The sequence below is a fragment of the Physella acuta genome, unplaced genomic scaffold, assembly GCF_028476545.2.
Source record: "Physella acuta isolate Inbredline_101_S28 unplaced genomic scaffold, ASM2847654v3 ptg000325l, whole genome shotgun sequence".
Lineage (NCBI taxonomy): Eukaryota > Metazoa > Mollusca > Gastropoda > Physidae > Physella > Physella acuta.
The window spans coordinates 168,561-192,457 of record NW_026731844.1 but is presented as its reverse complement, the minus strand read 5'-3'; the positions used below and the strand labels follow the sequence as shown (position 1 = coordinate 192,457).

General features: G+C 41.6%; 1 protein-coding gene across 1 annotated transcript in view; it reads right to left on the bottom strand.

The window, feature by feature from the left end:
• LOC131940707 (neuropeptide receptor 15-like) overlaps positions 1-23,897 on the bottom strand; it is a 100,774-nt gene that overhangs the window by 69,512 nt on the left and 7,365 nt on the right. The window contains exon 2 of the mRNA XM_059299464.1: positions 8,299-8,496. Within this exon, the coding sequence (XP_059155447.1) occupies positions 8,299-8,496 (198 nt within the window). The remainder of the gene's footprint in view (positions 1-8,298; positions 8,497-23,897) is intronic.

Below are 23,897 nucleotides of genomic sequence, written 5' to 3'. Positions count from 1 at the left end.
AGAGCGGATCTAAACCCGGTCACATGAAAGCGGCTACAACGTGACCTTCACCTTAATGTGGGTTATTTTTGAGTTTACGAATATTTTCGGTTCGCTTTGAGATAAGGCTGGGTATTTAATTTCGCTGATTAAAAAGGCAGATACGGGCTCCATAAAGGGCTAAGAACCAACATTTGACTTGTTCGATACAGAGGAAATAAAGATGAAATAGCCAGACCTGAATGAAACAGATGAATTAAGCTCAGTTAGGCCTAACTAAAGAATGATTTTAGCTCAGTGAGACATGGCCAGTGTTTCTTCCAGAAGTTTTTCCCCAAGGGGTGAGGGAGGGGGGGGCAGACCTATGCTCCCCCCTCCCTCTCGAAGAGATGCCTGAAAGAGACATAGGACCTGGCTGACATAGATATAAGCTATTTTGACCCCGTTTGTAAAGATGATCCCAGATTATCTGACCCCACTGGTAAAGATGATCCAAGTTAATCTGACCCCAGGGGTCGGCGTGGTCGAGTCGGTAAAGCTCATGTTTGCTAAACCGAAAAGTCTTGAGTTCGAACCCTCGGGCAGATGAGGCTCGTTAGCTGGGGACAGCCACCCTTCTAGGAGAGACAACTCCAAAATTAAAACAACTGCTGCCTTATAGGTTGTTCTTGGTTGGACAAAGGCTATGGAAGCAAATCCAAAAAAGAAAAGCATGCTGAAATCGGAGCCGATGGCCTCAAAGGCACATAACCAGTTGACACGTATCCTTAATTTTTTACGGAGGCGTGGTCGAGTCGGCAAAAAGCTCATGGTTGATAAATTCGAAAAAAGTCTCGAGTTCAAACCCTCTGGCAGATAAGCTTCGATCCCTTCCAACACTAAAAATTAAGAACGAAGAAGAAGAAGAATCTGATCCCGCTGGTAAAGATGACCCAAGTTTATCTGACTCATTTTAAAGATAATCCCAGTTTATCCTGACCCGCTGGTAAAGATAATCCCAGTTTATCCTGACCCCCCCCTGTTAAAGATGACCCAAGTTTACCCGACCCCCCCCCCTGTTAAAGATGACCCAAGTTTACCCGACCCCGCTGGGGTTCAGTGCTCATTAAACTATCAGACGAAAGACAATCCTCTGTATCGTGTTAAAACATAATCCATTTAGAAACTTTCAGATATTCTAGCAGCTTTTGTAAACTAATCGCTTCTAAGTGACAACGTCTTTGACATTTTATTTAAAATATTTTGCCTCCCCCCCCCCTACCCCATATTTCTACGCGAGGTGAGCTGGGGGAGTCCCATTTACGTTTAAAATTGATACTAAAAACGTGGATTTCTTGCTTGCTCTCTTGTAAGTTGCGTCTTATGTCAAGAACGAGTTAGTTAGTTCTCGGGTGAACAAATACCATGGAAGCAAGGTTAAGAAAGAAAAGCAGGCTGAAATCGGAGTCAACAACCTGTAGGGCGTCAGACGGGTTGACACGTAATACTTGATTGTGTTGGAGGAAGTTCTTACAATTAAGAACGAAGAAGAAGAAGAAGACGTGAAGACTGCCGTATCCTTTGCTGTGTGTATAACGCAGAAGTGGGTAAGTTGTGTTAAGGGGTCGGCGGTTTTTTGGGCGTAGCGAGCCATTTAAGAATTAATCCTACTGAAAATATTTAATGAAACTTAAGGGGTCGGCGGTTTTTTTGGCGTAGCGAGCCATTTAAGAATTAAGCCTACTGAAAATATTTAATGAAACTTACTTAAATTCTGATTTGGATTAATATTCCCTTTATTTTGTTTTATTTTGATTCATATGCCTAATATTTTATCGTTTTAAACTAAATCGATGCTATCATTATATTTCGACTATTGTAATAAGAATCAATGGGCCACGTTTATTCATTAAAAGAGCCACACGTTCGTCCTGAGCCTCTTGCTTGACATGAGCCAAGTTTTGTTTGTGAGCCGCATGCTGACGCCTAGAGTTGAGTTTGATGTCAACATTTTTTCCACTTTCATTGTCTTAACAGCATAGACTTGTACTGAATTGCTTTTTTTTTTAAATATAGGTACACACGTCGGAAATTTAAATATTAATGCATTGTCATCGGCGCTACACGTGTAAATAAAGTTCAAAAGAAATCTGTCCAGTAGAGGCGGGTGAGATATCTTTCAGACAAGAGAAGTCAAGTCAAATGAAAGCTTGTAATTACGAAAGACAACGTGTGCCGTGGAACACAAAAGCCACAAAGCCGGATCCGGCTACAGTACATCTGCCCGGGTGGCCCTAATGTATTTGTCTAGACGGCCGGTCGTAAAAAGGTTTTCTTGGCCCCTGCGTGTGTTACGTCATCATATAGCACGCGAGTCCACCAAACACTTGACCTACATTTTTAAAAAGGTTTCCAAATTAAGCCGGTATAGGTTAGGTAACTCACAAAATTAAGCCGGCAAATACTAGGTAACTCCACAATTAAGCCGGCAAATACCAGGTAACTCCACAATTAAGCCGGCAAATACCAGGTAACTCCACAATTAAGCCGGCAAATACCAGGTAACTCCACAATTAAGCCGGCAAATACCAGGTAACTCCACAATTAAGCCGGCAAATACCAGGTAACTCCACAATTAAACCGGCAAATACCAGGTAACTCCACAATTAAGCCGGCAAATACCAGGTAACTCCACAATTAAGCCGGCAAATACCAGGTAACTACACAATTAAGCCGGCAAATACCAGGTAACTCCACAATTAAGCCGGCAAATACCAGGTAACTCCACAATTAAACCGGCAAATACCAGGTAACTCCACAATTAAGCCGGCAAATACCAGGTAACTCCACAATTAAACCGGCAAATACCAGGTAACTCCACAATTAAGCAGGTACATACCAGGTAACTCCACAATTAAGCCGACAAATACTAGGTAACTCCACAATTAAGCCGGCAAATACCAGGTAACTCCACAATTAAGCCGGCAAATACTAGGTAACTCCACAATTAAGCCGGCAAAAACCAGGTGACTCCACAATTAAGCCGGCAAATACCAGGTAACTCTAACAATTAACCGGTATATAAGAAGTAAATCCACAACTAAGCCTAGTCCTAACTATAAGTCTTAAATTAACCTAAATCGAGAGAAAAAGCGACCGTCAAAATTAACCTCAGAGCTGGACATTTGGTTAAAAAAGAGATAAACTCTACTTCATCTGCAATATGCAGTGTCTGACATTGTACTTTACAATGGTCGCGGATATGGAAAAATAAACTATTGCAAATTATACAAAGCGCAATCGGGTTTCCCCAGTATTTCAACAAGTGAGGTACGGATTTTCCCAGACTGGCCATTAAGTGTGGTCCAGCTATAACCCAACCGACACTAAAGAGGGGTGGATGAGGGGTGTCACCGGGGTGGGGGTTTCATCAGTACCAGATCCACTAATTGTCAAGACCTTGAGTTTACTACGGAAACCCTAGAACTAATCCTGGATCAGCTGAAGTTTGGTTTCTCCGCTCGTATCAAACAAGTTCACCAAGGGAAGCAATTCATACATTATAAAAGAAAGCTCTACATCCGCTCCGTTAAGACCGGTCACAATAAACTGTAGCTTGCAGTGTTCCTTTCAGGCATCTCCTTGAGGTTTGTACCCCCGCCAAGCACGGCTACCCGACCCCACACACACGAACGGAATAAAAAATATACACGAATAAAATAAACACGGAATGATCTCCCCTGAACTTTCTCGAATATTCTTATATAACACTACAGGGGATGGCAACTCGGGATATAGACATTATTTTAAATCCATTTTTAATTACTTAAACTTTTTATAATAGAATAGAATCTCGTAGAAAAAATAATTGCATACCAAGTGAACGCCAAACAAAATGTGCATAATAGTACGGGATATTATTAGTACTTTATAAATTCACATGCGGTTTTTTCGGATATCGGAAAAAGTGTAAATTACTACTTCCGGTCAACGGAAATTGCTCAAAATTTTATAGAATGCAGAGAATTATATCTTTTACTTATATGCGAAATTTCATTTATCTATATGAAATAGTACTCAAGTTATAGGCTTTTGAAAAATTGAAAGTAGAAAAAGTTTCACTTCCGGTTATCAGAAATCGCTGAAAAGTTGATACGAATCTACAAATTTGATATAATACTTATGAAATTTCATCAACCTAGCTGTAACGGTACTCAAGTTATCGTGTTTACAGACACATATACATACACACACACATACCCACACAGACATACGGACAAAATTCAAGACTATGTTCTTCCGACTCAGTGAGGTGTAAAACGTCGAGATTGGCAAAAATCTCTATTTTTTTTACGATTACAAGACTTTCTCTATACTTCGTTTATACGAGAAAGTAGAAAAAGGCAACAAAGTTGTAAAATATGCAGAGATGTTCATAACGTGACGCCGTCTTTTCGCTGTCAGGTTTTAAAATCTGTTTCTATAAAAGAGATATTTTTAGGTTTGGTAATTTATTTTTCAGATTGTTTCTCCATGGCTTGTTAATTATCAAACTGTGTTAATTACTTATTAGGTGAACGACATGTTGAAAAGAGAGAAAAAAAAGCCCTTTTCATGTTAATGAATAATGAGGTATAGCTTTTATGAACTCACGCTAATGACCGACCTGACGTTATTTTATGGATCTGTGTCTGGATTATATGCGCAGGTAAAGAACGTTCACCTTGCCGGAAATACTACTATGGGGATCAGAAGACGGAGTCAATAGACTCCCCAGAAGTTGGAGTCACATGATTCAAAGACTAGCAGTTTTTTTTTCTAGACTTTCAGAGAAGCAGAGATTACATTCATGGAACATTGTGTCAGTTGTTGGTAGTTTTAGACCAGAGATAGATCAAATACATGGAACATTGCGTCAGTTGTTGGTAGTTTTAGATCAGAGATAGATCAAATACATGGAACATTGCGTCAGTTGTTGGTAGTTTTAGACCAGAGATAGATCAAATACATGGAGCATTGCGTCAGTTCTTGGTAGTTTTAGACACGAGATAGATCAAATACATGGAACATTGCGTCAGTTCTTGGTAGTTTTAGATCAGAGATAGATCAAATACATGGAACATTGCATCAGTTCTTGGTAGTGTCAGAAAGCTAGAGATAGCTCAACACTTAGTTCAAATACTAGGACCTAGGACCTTACACAAAGGATGACATATATAGAACAATGCATAAAGTAAAACACACACAGAGCAATACAGTTTAGGGCTCATATTGAAAACATCCTAAGCTCTCAACAATTTCTAGCAAAGAATGACTTAACGCAAAAAACAATGCATAAACTTTACCAGTTCATCCTATTAATCAAGACTCCTAATTTACTAATTTAGAGACAAAAAATATATTGGTAAATGATAAAACTGTTAAAGACAGTTGCATAAATTCAGCTGTAAAATAAATAATTAAATAAATTATAAAATGGTATCATTAAGGCAGTCTTAACGGTTTTATCGCCTTTATTGTAATATTAAATTTAAATATAAGCTGACTTGACCCCTTTGCCACGAGACGAAAAGATCGCTCTATCTAACAATATTTTGACAAAGTAATTGCTTTATTTTACAAAATTTTGTCGAGGAAAAAACCAGTCTATTTAGATGCACGCAATTTTCAACAGGTAATTCAAGGTCATTAACCCCTCCACGAAGATGAAAGCTTTAGATCATTTTCAAGTGAAGATTTTCATCATGATTAAGGAAAAAATTAACGAATTATCTTTGATATTAATTTGTTATCACGTAAAAAATAAATTGCATTAAAAATATCTGACACACAATACGTCAGGATAAAATTTTGAAATTGGAAGTTCAAATTTTTTCTGGCCTCTACTTGTGAATTTTTTTTTTCTGTGTAAAAATCTTAAATGTAATCACATATACTATTGATATATATCATGTGACATATATCATGTGACATATCATGTGACACAGCTTTTGAATAGGGCGTTGCTTTGTCTATCAACAAGACAGAGTTTCTTTTAGACATCTCTTCTGGGGTGTGTGGTGGGTGGGTGTGGCCTAAGGGGTCATCCATAAATGACGTCACGCTTTTTTGAAGATTTTTACCTTCCCCCCTCCCCTCAGTCACACGTCGTCACAAAAAGCCAGACCCCTACCTAAAACGTCACACCTCAACCTACAACCCCCCTCAAAATTGCAGTTGAATTTTTTTAAAACATCGATATTTTTCTAAAATCTTGTCTAAACTATTACAATTACTATTACATTGCTTTTTATAATGCAAAAGTGTGACGTCGCGACATCTGACCCCCATCCCCCCTCCTCCTCATCACACATCGTCACCTCCCCCCTACGAGTGTGACGTCATTTATGGATGACCCTTAAGGGACAATACCTCCTCCTTGAAGCCCGTCCACCCCCACCCCACACCGGACGAAATAAAAAGGAAATTATATAGTAAATAATAGCTCAAATTCAAGTGCCCCCCCCCCCCCTTTAAAAAGTTCTCCCGGGGAAAAAAAACTAAAAAAAGAAACCCTACACACAGACAGACACGACAACGCTTAGATAAACAAACACTTGGCCTCTATGTAGCGCGTGGGGGGTGTGTCAGCCACGTGACTTATTTTATATTCAAACCAAACACGTGACACACGTTAACCATATAAACAAACGGATCATGTGACACACCTACGCGGGTATTGTTCCACATAAAAACGACTCGCATTACAACAGAACTTTTTTCAGATATTTTTTTTTACGGGTGGGGGAGGGAGTGGGGTGGGCGGGGGCGGAGGCAGAGGCGCACATACTTAAAATTCTCGGTGATGAGGGGGGGGGGGGACACAGGATGTTTAAATCATATATTTTCTATATCAATTATATATGTTTGTCATAAAAAGCCAACCTGCAACGAACCCTTTCTATTTAAATAGACCAATCACGCGGTTAAGTAGCCGCGTGACTAAATCTATCATCAAATAAATAAGACCACGTGACCTACCTCTCTATACAAACAACCACGTGACCTACCTCTGTATACAAACAACCACGTGACCTACCTCTCTATACAAACAACCACGTGACCTACCTCTCTATACAAACAACCACGTGACCTACCTCTCTATACAAACAACCACGTGACCTACCTCTCTATACAAACAACCACGTGACCTACCTCTATACAAACAACCACGTGACCTACCTCTTTATTTAAACAATCACGTGACCTACCTCTCTATACAAACAACCACGTGACCTACCTCTCTATACAAACAACCACGTGACCTACCTCTCTATACAAACAACCACGTGACCTACCTCTCTATACAAACAACCACGTGACCTACCTCTCTATGCAACCACGTGACCTACCTCTCTATACAAACAACCACGTGACCTACCTCTCTATACAAACAACCACGTGACCTACCTCTCTATACAAACAACCACGTGACCCACCTCTCTATACAAACAACCACGTGACCCACCTCTCTATACAAACAACCACGTGACCTACCTCTCTATACAAACAACCACGTGACCTACCTCTCTATACAAACAACCACGTGACCTACCTCTCTATACAAACAACCACGTGACCTACCTCTCTATACAAACAACCACGTGACCTACCTCTCTATACAAACAACCACGTGACCTACCTCTCTATACAAACAACCACGTGACCTACCTCTCTATACAACCACGTGACCTACCTCTCTATACAAACAGCCACGTGACCTACCTCTCTATACAAACAGCCACGTGACCTACCTCTCTATACAAACAACCACGTGACCTACCTCTCTATACAAACAACCACGTGACCTACCTCTCTATACAAACAACCACGTGACCTACCTCTCTATACAAACAACCACGTGACCTACCTCTCTATACAAACAACCACGTGACCTACCTCTCTATGCAACCACGTGACCTACCTCTCTATACAAACAACCACGTGACCTACCTCTCTATACAAACAACCACGTGACCTACCTCTCTATACAAACAACCACGTGACCCACCTCTCTATACAAACAACCACGTGACCCACCTCTCTATACAAACAACCACGTGACCTACCTCTCTATACAAACAACCACGTGACCTACCTCTCTATACAAACAACCACGTGACCCACCTCTCTATACAAACAACCACGTGACCTACCTCTCTATACAAATAACCACGTGACCTACCTCTCTATACAAACAACCACGTGACCTACCTCTCTATACAAACAACCACGTGACCTACCTCTCTATACGAACAACCACGTGACCTACCTCTCTATACACACAACCACGTGACCTACCTCTCTATACACACAGCCACGAGGGTGAGTACTGACGAGTAGAGCGCACACACGAGCACCGTCCTGTCCGTAGAGCAGGCGACCTGACCCAGCTGCCAGCCATTGTTCATCATGAACTGGACGATCTCCGGTAGGCCAAACACCATGATCAGAGAGTCGGCCAGAGCCAGGTTCAGGATTAGCATGTTGGTCATTGACCTGTGGATTAGTGGGATTAGGATTAGCATGTTGGTCATTGACATGTGGATTAGTGGGATTAGGATTAGCATGTTGGTCATTGACATGTGGATTAGTGGGATTAGGATTAGCATGTTGGTCATTGACATGTGGATTAGTGGGATTAGGATTAGCACGTTGGTCATTGACCTGTGGATTTGTGGGGTTAGGATTAGCATGTTGGTCATTGACCTGTAAATAAGTGGGGTTAGGATTAGCATGTTGGTCATTGACCTGTGGATTAGTGGGGTTAGGATTAGCATGTTGGTCATTGATCTTTGGATTAGTGGATTAGCATGTTGGTCATTGACCTGTGGATTAGTGGGGTTAGGATTAGCATGTTGGTCATTGACCTGTAAATAAGTGGGGTTAGGATTAGCATGTTGGTCATTGACATGTGGATTAGTGGGATTAGGATTAGCACGTTGGTCATTGACCTGTGGATTTGTGGGGTTAGGATTAGCATGTTGGTCATTGACCTGTAAATAAGTGGGGTTAGGATTAGCATGTTGGTCATTGACCTGTGGATTAGTGGGGTTAGGATTAGCATGTTGGTCATTGATCTTTGGATTAGTGGATTAGCATGTTGGTCATTGACCTGTGGATTAGTGGGGTTAGGATTAGCATGTTGGTCATTGACCTGTAAATAAGTGGGGTTAGGATTAGCATGTTGGTCATTGACATGTGGATTAGTGGGATTAGGATTAGCACGTTGGTCATTGACCTGTGGATTTGTGGGGTTAGGATTAGCATGTTGGTCATTGACCTGTAAATAAGTGGGGTTAGGATTAGCATGTTGGTCATTGACCTGTGGATTAGTGGGGTTAGGATTAGCATGTTGGTCATTGATCTTTGGATTAGTGGATTAGCATGTTGGTCATTGACCTGTGGATTAGTGGGGTTAGGATTAGCAATTTGGTCATTGACCTGTAAATAAGTGGGGTTAGGATTAGCATGTTGGTCATTGACCTGTGGATTAGTGGATTAGCATGTTGGTCATTGACCTGTGGATTAGTGGGGTTAGGATTAGCATGTTGGTCATTGAGCTGTAAATAAGTGGGGTTAGGATTAGCATGTTGGTCATTGACCTGTGGATTAGTGGATTAGCATGTTGGTCATTGACCTGTGGATTAGTGGGGTTAGGATTAGCATGTTGGTCATTGACCTGTAAATAAGTGGGGTTAGGATCAACATGTTAGTCATTGACATGTGGAAAAGTCTCGAGTTCGAACCCTCGGGCAAATGATATTCTTCTAGGAGAAAGTTTCCCTTTCAAACCTGACGGTCTATGGGGCAAGTGAAGTAGAGTTTACTTGTTTCTGTGACCTTGGCATATAAGGAGATAGTGTGGTCATCACTATGCCCAGCAGCCTTTACTTTCCCTAACGTGAGTTAGGTACCCATCAGAGTTGGGTGGACTCAGGGACGGTCTACTTGAACCCGGATTCGAACTTGAGACTTACGGGTTAGCAATCCAGTTCTCTACCGATAGAACACTCCGTCCCACATTCTAGGAGAGATAACTCTAAAATCAAACAGTTTGTTCTTGGTTGGACAAAAGCAAATCCAAAAAGAATAAAATACTTAAAAAAAAACTTTTTAAAAAACCACGTTTTTCTTGTGGACTAAAAAGTAGAAAATAACTATTTACATACATTTGATGACAAAAAACGTGGGTACGTTCACCATCAAATTTCCCGACCCATCTGCCCGACCCACGTTTTTTGTCATCAAATGTATGTAAATAGTTATTTTCTACTTTTTAGTCCACAAGAAAAACGTGGTTTTTTAAAAAGTTTTTTTTTAAGTATTTTATTTTCTCCTTTTTAGTCCGTTGCTACACATGAAAAACGTGGTTTTTAAAAAAGTGTTTATAAATACACGGACTAAAAAAATCTTGAGCGACCAGGATTCGAACCTGGGTTGTCGCGGCCACAACGCGAAGTACTAACCACTATACGATCACGGCCAGCGCGCTCACATCGATTGGGGCCGAAGTAACTGTGTCTATAGGCCTCCAGTCTTGTCGGTATCTTTAGAAATCATGTCCTCAATTTTATGGTCCTTGGGGCGTAATTAAATTAAGCTAATTACGGTCTCTAATTGCTAGTTTTTATGATTGCATCTGAAATTGTTAGGCGAAAGTAACCTGCATGCCAAATTTCAGAACTATAGAACAATCAGAAGTGGGCTAATTTTCGATGTCAATTTTAACAACAAACACATCCACGCGAAGCTGAGTTAATAAAAACGTGTTAAAAACAGGCTCAAATCGGAGTCAATGGCCTCAATGGGCGCATAGCCAGTTTACACTTATACTTAATTATGTTTGAGGGATCTCTTCCAACATTCAGAACGAAGAAGAGGAAGAAGATTTTATTATTTAATCCTGTCGTTGGCGATATATTTTAAAGCAGCATTGATTTCAATGCCATTTGAATATAAAACGAAATTTTAAAAAATAATAAATTGATGTATGCGATTGTTGCTGCCAAGGTCATGGCCTTGACTGCCATCCAAGATTGCGGCTAGATTAGCTTTATTGAAGATCCGGGCAGGATCATGCCCTGTGGATACATTCCTCAATAACAAAACTTATCAATCTCTTAACATTAGACGCTCATTCGTGAAAAAAGATATTCGGCAACGCTTATTTCCCATTTTCCAATTTAAAAAGAAAATTGTTTTATAAAAAAAAATAAATAGAAACATATTTTTGACAAGGTTGCGTTTTATTTACCACGAGCCGACCCGCGGCGTATCACACGCCGCTATTTAGTTGTTTTTTCTACTTTTCAGTAATTCATAATTTGTGAATTCGACAGTACCATTGCTGTCACTGAAAAAATTTGCTTTAAAACACTAAAACCCTCCTCCCCCCCCCCCCAGGGATTACGACTACTAACCCAAAATTTGGCATTGTGTTTAAAGGACGTCTTTGAGCCCACAGAGCTTAAATAAATACCTGACTCACGTTTGGGAAATTAAAGGTGGCTGGGCGTTTATACCTCCATATGCAGGGTTCACAGGAGAAACTCTACTTCATCTGTCCTTTTGGAATTACAACAAGAGTTTTCAAACGAACACACACATAGTTCTTAAGGTCGAGGTTCGAGTAGCCTCAACCCCCACTTCCCACACACTGATGACCTCAACCCCCACTCCCACACACTGATGACCTCAACCCCACCCCCACACACTGATGACCTCAACCCCCACTCCCACACACTGATGACCTCAACCCCACCCCCACACACTGATGACCTCAACCCCCACTCCCACACACTGATGATCTCACCCCCCACTCCCAAACACTAATGACCTCAACCCCCACTCCCACACACTGATGATCTCAACCCCCACTCCCACACACTGATGATCTCAACCCCCACTCCCACACACTGATGACCTCAACCCCCATTCCCACACACTGATGATCTCAACCCCCACTCCCACACACTGATGATCTCAACCCCCACTCCCACACACTGATGATCTCAACCCCCACTCCCACACACTGATGACCTCAACCCCCACTCCCACACACTGATGATCTCAACCCCCACTCCCACACACTGATGATCTCAACCCCCACTCCCACACACTGATGACCTCAACCCCCATTCCCACACAATGATGACCTCAACCCCCACTCCCACAAAATGATGATGCCAACCCCCACTCCCACACACTGATGATCTCAACCCCCACTCCCACACACTGATGACCTCAACCCCCATTCCCACACAATGATGACCTCAACCCCCACTCCCACAAAATGATGACCTCAACCCCCCTCCCACACAATGATGACCTCAACCCCCACTCCCACAAAATGATGACCTCAACCCCCACTCCCACACACTGATGACCTCAACCCCCATTCCCACACAATGATGACCTCAACCCCCACTCCCACAAAATGATGATGCCAACCCCCATTCCCACACACTGATGACCTCAACCCCCACTCCCACACACTGATGATCTCAACCCCCACTCCCACACACTGATGACCTCAACCCCCATTCCCACACAATGATGACCTCAACCCCCACTCCCACAAAATGATGATGCCAACCCCCATTCCCACACAATGATGACCTCAACCCCCACTCCCACAAAATGATGATGCCAACCCCCATTCCCACACACTGATGACCTCAACCCCCACTCCCACACACTGATGATCTCAACCCCCACTCCCACACACTGATGACCTCAACCCCCATTCCCACACAATGATGACCTCAACCCCCACTCCCACAAAATGATGATGCCAACCCCCATTCCCACACACTGATGACCTCAACCCCCATTCCCACACAATGATGACCTCAACCCCCACTCCCACAAAATGATGATGCCAACCCCCATTCCCACACACTGATGACCTCAACCCCCACTCCCACACACTGATGATCTCAACCCCCACTCCCACACACTGATGACCTCAACCCCCATTCCCACACAATGATGACCTCAACCCCCACTCCCACAAAATGATGATGCCAACCCCCATTCCCACACACTGATGACCTCAACCCCTACTCCCACACACTGATGACCTCAACCCCTACTCCCACACACTGATGACCTCAACCCCCATTCCCACACACTGATGACCTCAACCCCTACTCCCACAAAATGATGATGCCAACCCCCACTCCCACACACTGATGACCTCAACCCCTACTCCCACACACTGATGACCTCAACCCCCACTCCCACACACTGATGACCTCAACCCCCATTCCCACACAATGATGACCTCAACCCCCACTCCCACAAAATGATGATGCCAACCCCCACTCCCACACACTGATGACCTCAACCCCCATTCCCACACACTGATGACCTCAACCCCCATTCCCACACACTGATGACCTCAACCCCTGTCCCGCACTCTAATGAACTCAACCCCCACTCCTACACATTAAACTTTACCACCACCCACACACTAATGAACTCAACCCCCACTCCCACACACTGATGATGTCAACCCCCACTCCCACACAATGATGATCTCACCCCCCACTCCCAAACACTGATGACCTCAACCCCCACTCCCACACACTGATGATCTCAACCCCCACTCCCACACACTGATGATCTCACCCCCCACTCCCAAACACTGATGACCTCAACCCCCACTCCCACACACTGATGACCTCAACCCCCACTCCCACACACTGATGACCTCAACCCCACCCCCACACACTGATGACCTCAACCCCCACTCCCACACACTGATGACCTCAACCCCACCCCCACACACTGATGACCTCAACCCCCACTCCCACACACTGATGATCTCACCCCCCACTCCCAAACACTGATGACCTAAACCCCCACTCCCACACACTGATGATCTCAACCCCCACTCCCACACACTGATGATCTCAACCCCCACTCCCACACACTGATGACCTCAACCCCCATTCCCACACACTGATGATCTCAACCCCCACTCCCACACACTGATGATCTCAACCCCCACTCCCACACACTGATGATCTCAACCCCCACTCCCACACACTGATGACCTCAACCCCCACTCCCACACACTGATGATCTCAACCCCCACTCCCACACACTGATGATCTCAACCCCCACTCCCACAAAATGATGATGCCAACCCCCACTCCCACACACTGATGATCTCAACCCCCACTCCCACACACTGATGACCTCAACCCCCATTCCCACACAATGATGACCTCAACCCCCACTCCCACAAAATGATGACCTCAACCCCCCTCCCACACAATGATGACCTCAACCCCCACTCCCACAAAATGATGACCTCAACCCCCATTCCCACACAATGATGACCTCAACCCCCACTCCCACAAAATGATGATGCCAACCCCCATTCCCACACACTGATGACCTCAACCCCCACTCCCACACACTGATGATCTCAACCCCCACTCCCACACACTGATGACCTCAACCCCCATTCCCACACAATGATGACCTCAACCCCCACTCCCACAAAATGATGATGCCAACCCCCATTCCCACACAATGATGACCTCAACCCCCACTCCCACAAAATGATGATGCCAACCCCCATTCCCACACACTGATGACCTCAACCCCCATTCCCACACAATGATGACCTCAACCCCCACTCCCACAAAATGATGATGCCAACCCCCATTCCCACACACTGATGACCTCAACCCCCACTCCCACACACTGATGATCTCAACCCCCACTCCCACACACTGATGACCTCAACCCCCATTCCCACACAATGATGACCTCAACCCCCACTCCCACAAAATGATGATGCCAACCCCCATTCCCACACACTGATGACCTCAACCCCTACTCCCACACACTGATGACCTCAACCCCTACTCCCACACACTGATGACCTCAACCCCCATTCCCACACACTGATGACCTCAACCCCTACTCCCACAAAATGATGATGCCAACCCCCACTCCCACACACTGATGACCTCAACCCCTACTCCCACACACTGATGACCTCAACCCCCACTCCCACACACTGATGACCTCAACCCCCATTCCCACACAATGATGACCTCAACCCCCACTCCCACAAAATGATGATGCCAACCCCCACTCCCACACACTGATGACCTCAACCCCCATTCCCACACACTGATGACCTCAACCCCCGTTCCCACACACTGATGACCTCAACCCCTGTCCCGCACTCTAATGAACTCAACCCCCACTCCTACACATTAAACTTAACCACCACCCACACACTAATGAACTCAACCCCCACTCCCACACACTGATGATGTCAACCCCCACTCCCACACAATGATGATCTCAACCCCCTGTCCCACACACTAATGAACTCAACCCCCACTCCCACACACTTAACCTCATTTACGACTTCTCCTTTTACCCACGCTTTAATCTAATTAACTTGAGCTAAGTTTAATCAGCCAATCTTGTTTTGCACAACAGCAGTGTTTTTTGTGCAAAAAACGTTTCACATTGTATATTCACGTTTACCAGAATTACGCCAGTATTGGATTCTGTACAATCTCCTATCTATAGCAGTAAAGTATGGGATAGTTTTTAATTAAAATACATTGAAAAGACATACATATAAAACCCCACCTATATACATAAACTATATACATAAATTTATTTAATTATTTATAACATACCTTCTTATATACATCACTGCATGATTTTTATTACATTTGATAATTCAATAATTCAATTTTAACATGTAACAATTTAATCATAAAAAGTGATTTTTTTTATAACGACGAAGACTCTTGTTCTATTAAAATAAAAAATGAAAAATAAAAAAATAAATAAAAAAGCAATTGAAGATTGGCTTTTATTTCAGCTATGAACATATTTAAATAGTTTAGCTGACGTCACGTTTTAAAAAATCAATCCCAGCATGCATAGTGAAGTTTGAAACCACGCCCACCTTGTGGGGTTGTAGGTAGAGACGAATAGCCTGACATATTGTCATCAAAATACGTCGGGGGTGGTTAAAGGTGTTTATTTAGCGATGGCGTGGTCACATGGTCGGCAGAGCACGTTGAACAATCGAGTCATTGAAATCATGTTTGTATAGCGTCCCTTAGTTCATTCAGCTCTAATGAGTACCCAACGATTATTGGGATAAATTAAAGCGGCCGGATGAAATGTTGACCACCCAGCCCCCTATTAAGCCAATATAACAGAAAACGACAGTCAGGCCTAAAGGTGGACGCTCATGAAATCTCTTTATAACATTTTAGCTACCATAGATTTTTCTACTATATAAAAAAATAATAGGAAAAGCTTATTTATAGTTTTATTTTATATTTGTGGCCATCAACAGCAGGACAGCGCCCGGCAGAAAATATCCTAACTACGTCACTGCCATCTTTATCCCACAGATATTCATCAAAATTATTTTTTTTAAACGATCATTTTTGTATTAAAGCCATTTAGTGTTTGTTCTCCTGTGATATTTAACCACCTGCTCATCTGATATTGTATGCCCCATTGATTATCTCCCCTTACTGTACACTAAAGACAAAGTCAGCACCACGTTTCCCTAACGGCGGCGATAAATAGTCTCCCTTGTTACAAGGGGCAGTACTCTATCGGTGGTCAACGACCGGATGTACACCTCCCATTTCTGGTTCCGCTCCCAACTGACAGGATGTAACGGTTAGATCAAGGGAAAAACAAGCACCACTGGATCCAGGCAATCTTCTGGAATTGAGCTTGTGACGTCATAATGGGGATCAGCTGGTGACATCACGATGGGATCTTAGCCGGTGACGTCATGGGATTTCATATATTGACGTCATGGGATCTTTTGTTTGTGACATCACCATTGGGTTTCATGTACTGACGACAGCATGTGAACCCATCAGAGGCGTAGCGAGGACGAGGGGGGGTAGGGGGGGGGGGGGCGGGGGGACATATTTCCCCGGGCGCCGACCTTAGGGGGGGCGCCAAATTGAAAGTTTGAGGGGGGGTGCAAATGAAAAGTTCGACGGGGGTGGGGTGCAAATCGAAAGTTTGAGGGGGGTGTAAATGAAAAGTTCGAGGTGGGGGGGGGGGGGGGGGGGTGCAAAACGAAAGTTTGAGGGGGGGGGGGGGTTGCAAATGAAAAGTTCGAGGGGGGGAGGGTGCAAATCGAAAGTTTTTCCCCGGACGCCGGGTAGGGTCGCTACGCCTCTTGAACCCATCTAATGATTTTAATCTAATGACGCAACTTTCATTTGGTTACTTATCGCGCAAGACAATAATACATTTTTTTTATACTTACACTCATAACCTACGTTTAATTTATTAAATGCTATTGCCCTATGGCGTAAAATATAAGACACAAAGCCAAACAAAATAGGACAAAGTTTACTAACGTAATAATAAAGCATTGGAAAAAGTGAAAAATGATTTAAACTAGGCCACAAAAGACCTGTATGGCAGTTGGTCCTATACTCTAGTGTAGACCCGCCCTGCCCTAGATATGTAACCATGGTCACGTCCACCTACAACAGTGACAGACAGGGCAGGCAACTCCAGCAGAACTCAAGGGGCGATATTTGTTAGACGGTCCTGATGGCAAAACTGTGTGGCCAGCAAAAACTCAGGTCAGATCACAGGGGCTTCAGTGTGACAAACGACAAAAATAATTGCTAGGGTAGAGAATACTAACAGGACAACAACTATTTAAATGTAGGGAAAAAATGAAAACTAGGAAATTTAGAAATTGACATTAAAAAATTGCTTTATAATCATGAGCAAATTTCATTTTAAAAATATAAGAACTAATTTTTTTTAGGTTTCTTTCTTTTATTTCTCTCTAAAAACTTTAACCTTTTCTGTAAAGGTTAGTGCGGAATTTTACTTTTAAATAAAGTTTTTATCGAATAAAATAAAATATTCCCCCCTGAACTTAGTGCGGAATTTCCCTTTTGAAAGGGAGATCAGTCAAATATTTAAACAGATTATTTCCCTTCACTATCCGTCTGAGTACATTAAACATGATGCAACATCCGCTCCTTGTAGCCTGGATCAAAAAGTGGTTTTTGACACGAGATGGCGCTGTTGCAAGTACATGATCGCGCTAGCTGTCAGTTCTAGTCAGCTAGAGAAGAGCGTCTCTATAGTTAAACTATAGCTAAAAAAAATCATAAAAAACGTTTTAATAACAAGCTTTTATGTAATGATGCACTAAAAAGTAGAAAATAAATTATAGACTACTATTTAAATAACTATAAAGAAAAGCGTGGGTCACTTTAGTATCTATTGGATACCTTTACTAATGTTAAGGAAGACACCCACGCTTTTCTTTATAGTTATTTAAATAGTAGTCTATAATTTATTTTCTACTTTTTAGTGCATCATTACATAAAAGCTTGTTATTAAAACGTTTTTTATGATTTTCTTTTTCAGTACTTTACATGTTTTATCTACATTAGAGTTACATGACTAAAAACCATTGCGCGCCTACTGAATATCGCGTTCAGTAGGCGCGCAATGGTTTTTGAACGCAGCCATTACGTGGTCGTGATGGCGCAGCTATTGATGACGCGTGTGGTGTGGTTGGCTAGACATGCCTACTAATTCGGTCCAAATTTTAATTAATTCATAAAAAATCAATTAGGCATCCAATTAAGTCAAATTTAGTTTCAGATTGCATTGTCTTCATGTCTTGACCCACGTGCCAACTGTGAATCGTGTCGGTCAAGTAGAACTGTCCGAATTTTCACTCCTGCGTTTCCGTCTAGACTGACGACTGACGACAGACTGACGAGGAAGTGAGTTAAATAAAAGCTTGTAATAAAAAGTTCAGGCTATTTCAAAGATAGATTTTCAACTAAGCCATAGTTTGTAAAGATTGTGTAAAATATTTTAATTGTCTCGTCAGATCTATTCCATTCAATAAAGAGGCTAAACTCTGCATTAAAGTTTTCCTCTAAATCTCGTTTTCAAACACCAACACTTCAGTAATCTGACACGGTGTAACCTTTAAAATGTCACCAGATTTTTATTTCACAATACTTGAAGAAGGCGTAGCAAGTTGCAAGGATGAAATACGAAACAATTTTTTAAATTGCATTTGCTTTTCCGTAGATCAAGTTTAGCTACTAAATATTCTTTGATACCCCGCATAGCTGGACAATATTTAGCCATGGTGAAAGATTAGAAGGGAAGCAACTTCGTCTCACGCTCGGCAGGAAGGAGTTCATTGTATGCAGATCATAGGGGGATTGTGGGATATCTCGATGGTGATGATATCATGACGTGATGCCAGCTCGCTTACACACACATACACAATAAAAGATTCCTTATGCCTTGAACTTTAATTTTTTTTATAAGAATAAATTAAATACCCCCCCCCCCTTCTTTTTCGTGCTTGATTTCAATATTGATGTGACTTTCCCTCAATACAGTTAAGTTTTACGTATCAATATGGAATTCAACTTTGGACTCTTGACTCAGACTTAGCCTGCTTTTCTTTCTGGCTTTGCTTCCATAGCCTTTGTCCAACCAAGAACAAACTACAAGGCAGCAGTTTTTTGATTTTGGTGCGACTCATGTAGATAGGTTACTCTCCCAAAGCTAACGAACCTCATCTACTCGGGGGTTATAGCTCCAAAATTATACAGTTGGAAATCGTGCTCTCTCTCTCTCCCCACCCCAATCACACCCCACCCCATTAAAAAAGCCGCGATATATAGCTTACATAAGTATAACATTTTTATAACAATGTAGTGTACCACCATTTCCCCCAAATTGTTCAATTGACGGATCTTTAAAAATGACACACATTGTGAAGTGTTCCATATTTTAAAACAAAATATTTGATCTTAAAATTACGGGTACTAAAACTCATAATATAGATCTAGTTTTAAACTGATGACAGTGGCTGAGTATCGTAAAACTAATTTCATTGACACTGAAGTGCGTCGTACTAACGCTGGTTCAAGTAGACTGAAGAACTTAATAAGATTAATTAGCTGGATTTTCCAGCTATATTAAAGTATTTTAAAATTAATTTTTCTTAGTAATCTCGTGCTTTAATTATTTTATTATCTGAAAAAAAAATCACAACTGTTAGAAATTAATTTAAAAGGACAGAAGGATTTTATGGACAAAATATGTTTATAAGCTTTTATTTAGTTCATATTGTCTTGTTGTTTTGTTTGTTTGTGGGTTGTGGCAATTCTTTTAACTCAGTTTTAACCCATTTCTAATGCAGCGATTTAATCTCCCATGACAATGCAAGAATATCTGCTTTTAAATCTATTTAGTCATTAGGTTAGTCATTAAAATACATTTAATTTAAAACGTAATTTTAATTCTAAATTCAAGGGAGATAACAAAACAAGATTAAATACTAGTGATCGCTGGCAGACGACAGTGATCTGTTTGTCACGGCTGGTTGATTTCCTGCTCGACAATCAACCGTGGACGATGATGGAGCAGATCATTATCTTTAGAGGATTGCAGGCTACTGAACGGCTTTTAAAGCAAATATTTATAGTCGTAGCCTATGTGCTGTCAACTTTATTCAGAAAGAATGAATAAAAAGATGAAAAGAAAACCCCTTTATATTAATAAAGTTTTAAATGCACTGAAAATAAGAAAATAAGAAAATAAAAGAATAAAAGCTTTGGTTCCTAAGATATGTAAACGATCACATGTGCGACCAAAGCCTTCATTAAAGACAGCAAGTTTGTTTTCATTTCTTTTTTTCAGTGCATGTTTATTGTTATAAATGTTGCTAGATTTGTTGCATTTAAAGAAATAAATAGGCGTCTATGCGTAAATACACCATACACATATACACTTTGATGTATATTGTGCCAGAACACGTGTGTACATACTATGTCTATATATGCTCTGTTTTTACACACATCTGTCACCTTCCACACCCACGTAACATTACTTTGTTTTTCATGTGACATTCATATTATATATTGAACGTACATTGACATAGCGTAATAGATTGACATTCTAATTATAGCTGGCCACGACACATTGGTGGACATGGTACAACTTTGCTAGACAAAATACAACTTTGATGGACATAATATTACTTTGCTGGACATGACTCGACTTTGCTAGACATGACATGACTTTGCTAGACATTACACGACTTTGCTAGACATTACACGACTTTGCTAGACATTACACGACTTTGCTAGACATGACACGACTTTGCTAGACATGACATGACTTTGCTAGACATTACACGACTTTGCTAGACATGACATGACTTTGCTAGACATGACACGACTTTGCTAGACATGACATAACTTTGCTAGACATGACACGACTTTGCTAGACATTACACGACTTTGCTAGACATGACATGACTTTGCTAGACATGACACGACTTTGCTAGACATGACACGACTTTGCTAGACATGACATAACTTTGCTAGACATGACACGACTTTGCTAGACATGACACGACTTTGCTAGACATGACACGACTTTGCTAGACATGACACGACTTTGCTAGACATGACATGACTTTGCTAGACATGACGTGACCTTGCTGGACATGACACGAGTTTGCTGGACATGACACGACTTTGCTGGACAAAATACGACTTTGCTAGACATGACACGACTTTGCTAGACATGACGTGACCTTGCTGGACATGACGTGACCTTGCTGGACATGACACGACATTGCCGGACATGACACGACTTTGCTGGACAAAATACGACTTTGCTAGACATGACACGACTTTGCTAGACATGACACGACTTTGCTAGACATGACGTGACCTTGCTGGACATGACGTGACCTTGCTGGACATGACACGACTTTGCCGGACATGACACGACTTTGCTGGACAAAATACGACTTTGCTAGACATGACACGACTTTGCTAGACATGACACGACTTTGCTAGACATGACGTGACCTTGCTGGACATGACACGACTTTGTTAGACATGACGTGACCTTGCTGGACATGACGTGACCTTGCTGGACATGACACGACTTTGCTGGACATGACACGACTTTGCTGGACAAAATACGACTTTTCTAGACATGACACGACTTTGCTAGACATGACACGACTTTGCTAGACATGACACGACTTTGCTAGACATGACACGACCTTGCTAGACATGACACGACTTAGCTGGACGTAACATAATTCCAAGCTTTAAGGGTCGTAATTCTCCATTGTACAAAAGAGAGAATCTTATGCCATCCAGACATCCAGCAGACGATACCCCATACAATAGACTATATCTAGCTGGAAGAATAAACATCCACACTATCTCGCTGAGTAACAATTTTATACAAGAAAAACAATGTTTAGTTTCGTCAGATATTGTCTCCCTTGCTGGTGAGTTTATAACGTAAGGGGAAGTAATCACTGCTTGAAATTTTTGAATGAAACGTCTAGACATTAATCACCCTATGTACGTCACTAAACCGGAGAAACCATATTGACAGTTGATAGTAGTTGTTTAACCCGCTTCATTAAGACTGTAAACATTTTAAAAGCCGTCTATAAATGAGAAAACGAATGGAAAAAAATATTCGGAATAACCACAATAGTCTTTAAAAAAACAATTTTAAAAATCCGAAATATTTCGAGTAAAATATAAGGTGTATTAATCTAATGCAACACCGTCTAGTGGACCAACCCCGGGAAAATCCCATACAAGTTCCGTGGCTTACAGGGGTCACTGATACGATTACTGTGTCAAGCAGGAGGTTTGATGATGGTTAAGTCCCCTTTAACGGTGTTCAAATCTCAACAAATTATCTTCTCTGAAAAACGCGTTATTTTTTTTTAAAGTGTGTGGAAATTTCCGACATCGGAAATAAACATTAAGGGGAAATAATTTTATTTTTGCTGCAGGACGTTGACATTTCAGCACTTGTGAACTCGTATTTCTTTTCAGCGGCTTGACATATTCAGTTGATGTAAATATGGTTAGGTAGATCTAGATTCCGTTTCTGTGTGTTTGTGTGTATGTATGTTTGTGTGTGTTGGTGTGTTCTTTGGTGTGTTTATGTTTTGTGTTTATTGGTATATTTGTGTGTTTGTTTTGTGTTTATTGGTATATTTGTGTGTTTGTTTTGTGTGTCTGTATGTGTGAGATGTGTGTATGTGCGTTTGTGCGTCACTGTTAGTGTGTGTATGTGTTTGTGTGTGTTTGTGTGTATGGTTGTCGGTCCTTCGGTTGCACAAGTAGCTTCACCAGCTTTGCGTACTCTGCTGTTCAGTATGTGATGTCAGGTATGTGAGGGATGTTTTATCAAGTGTATGAGTGATGTTCTATCTGGTGTGTGTGTGTGTATGTATGATGTTCCATCAAATGTATATATGTTCAAGTGTGAGTGATGTTCTCTCAAGTGTGATTATGTGTGATGTTCTATAAAGTGTGTGAGTGATGTTCTATGAAGTGTGTGAGTGATGTTCTATGAAGTGTGTGAGTGATGTTCCATCAAGTGTGAGATTGATGTTCTATCAAGTGTGTGAGTGAAGTTCTATCAAATGAGAGTACCCTCAGCCTGTTCCCAACACACGTAAACTTTAAAGCTGCGAACTATGAGCTCAAAGATAGGTTAGCACCTTCCATTTGATACATTTCTAAGCATTTAGCACCCTAAGCATGTGGACAAACAGTTTTGCTTTCTTTTTGTTCTGTAGCCTAAACCTAAACAAAAACCATTTTGATGTGTGTTGATGTATACATCATAGAATATAGTGTCGAGGTTATTCAAGTAAAAATGTTTTTATTATCTTGATAAAATTGTTTGCAGCAAATGAATAAAAAAATAATTGTTGATTGCCTATTTTACAGACAAATCAGGATTTGGATTTAAAAACTGATATGGTCTAGCTTGCGACATATATCACATATCGTAAAAAAAAAGTTAAT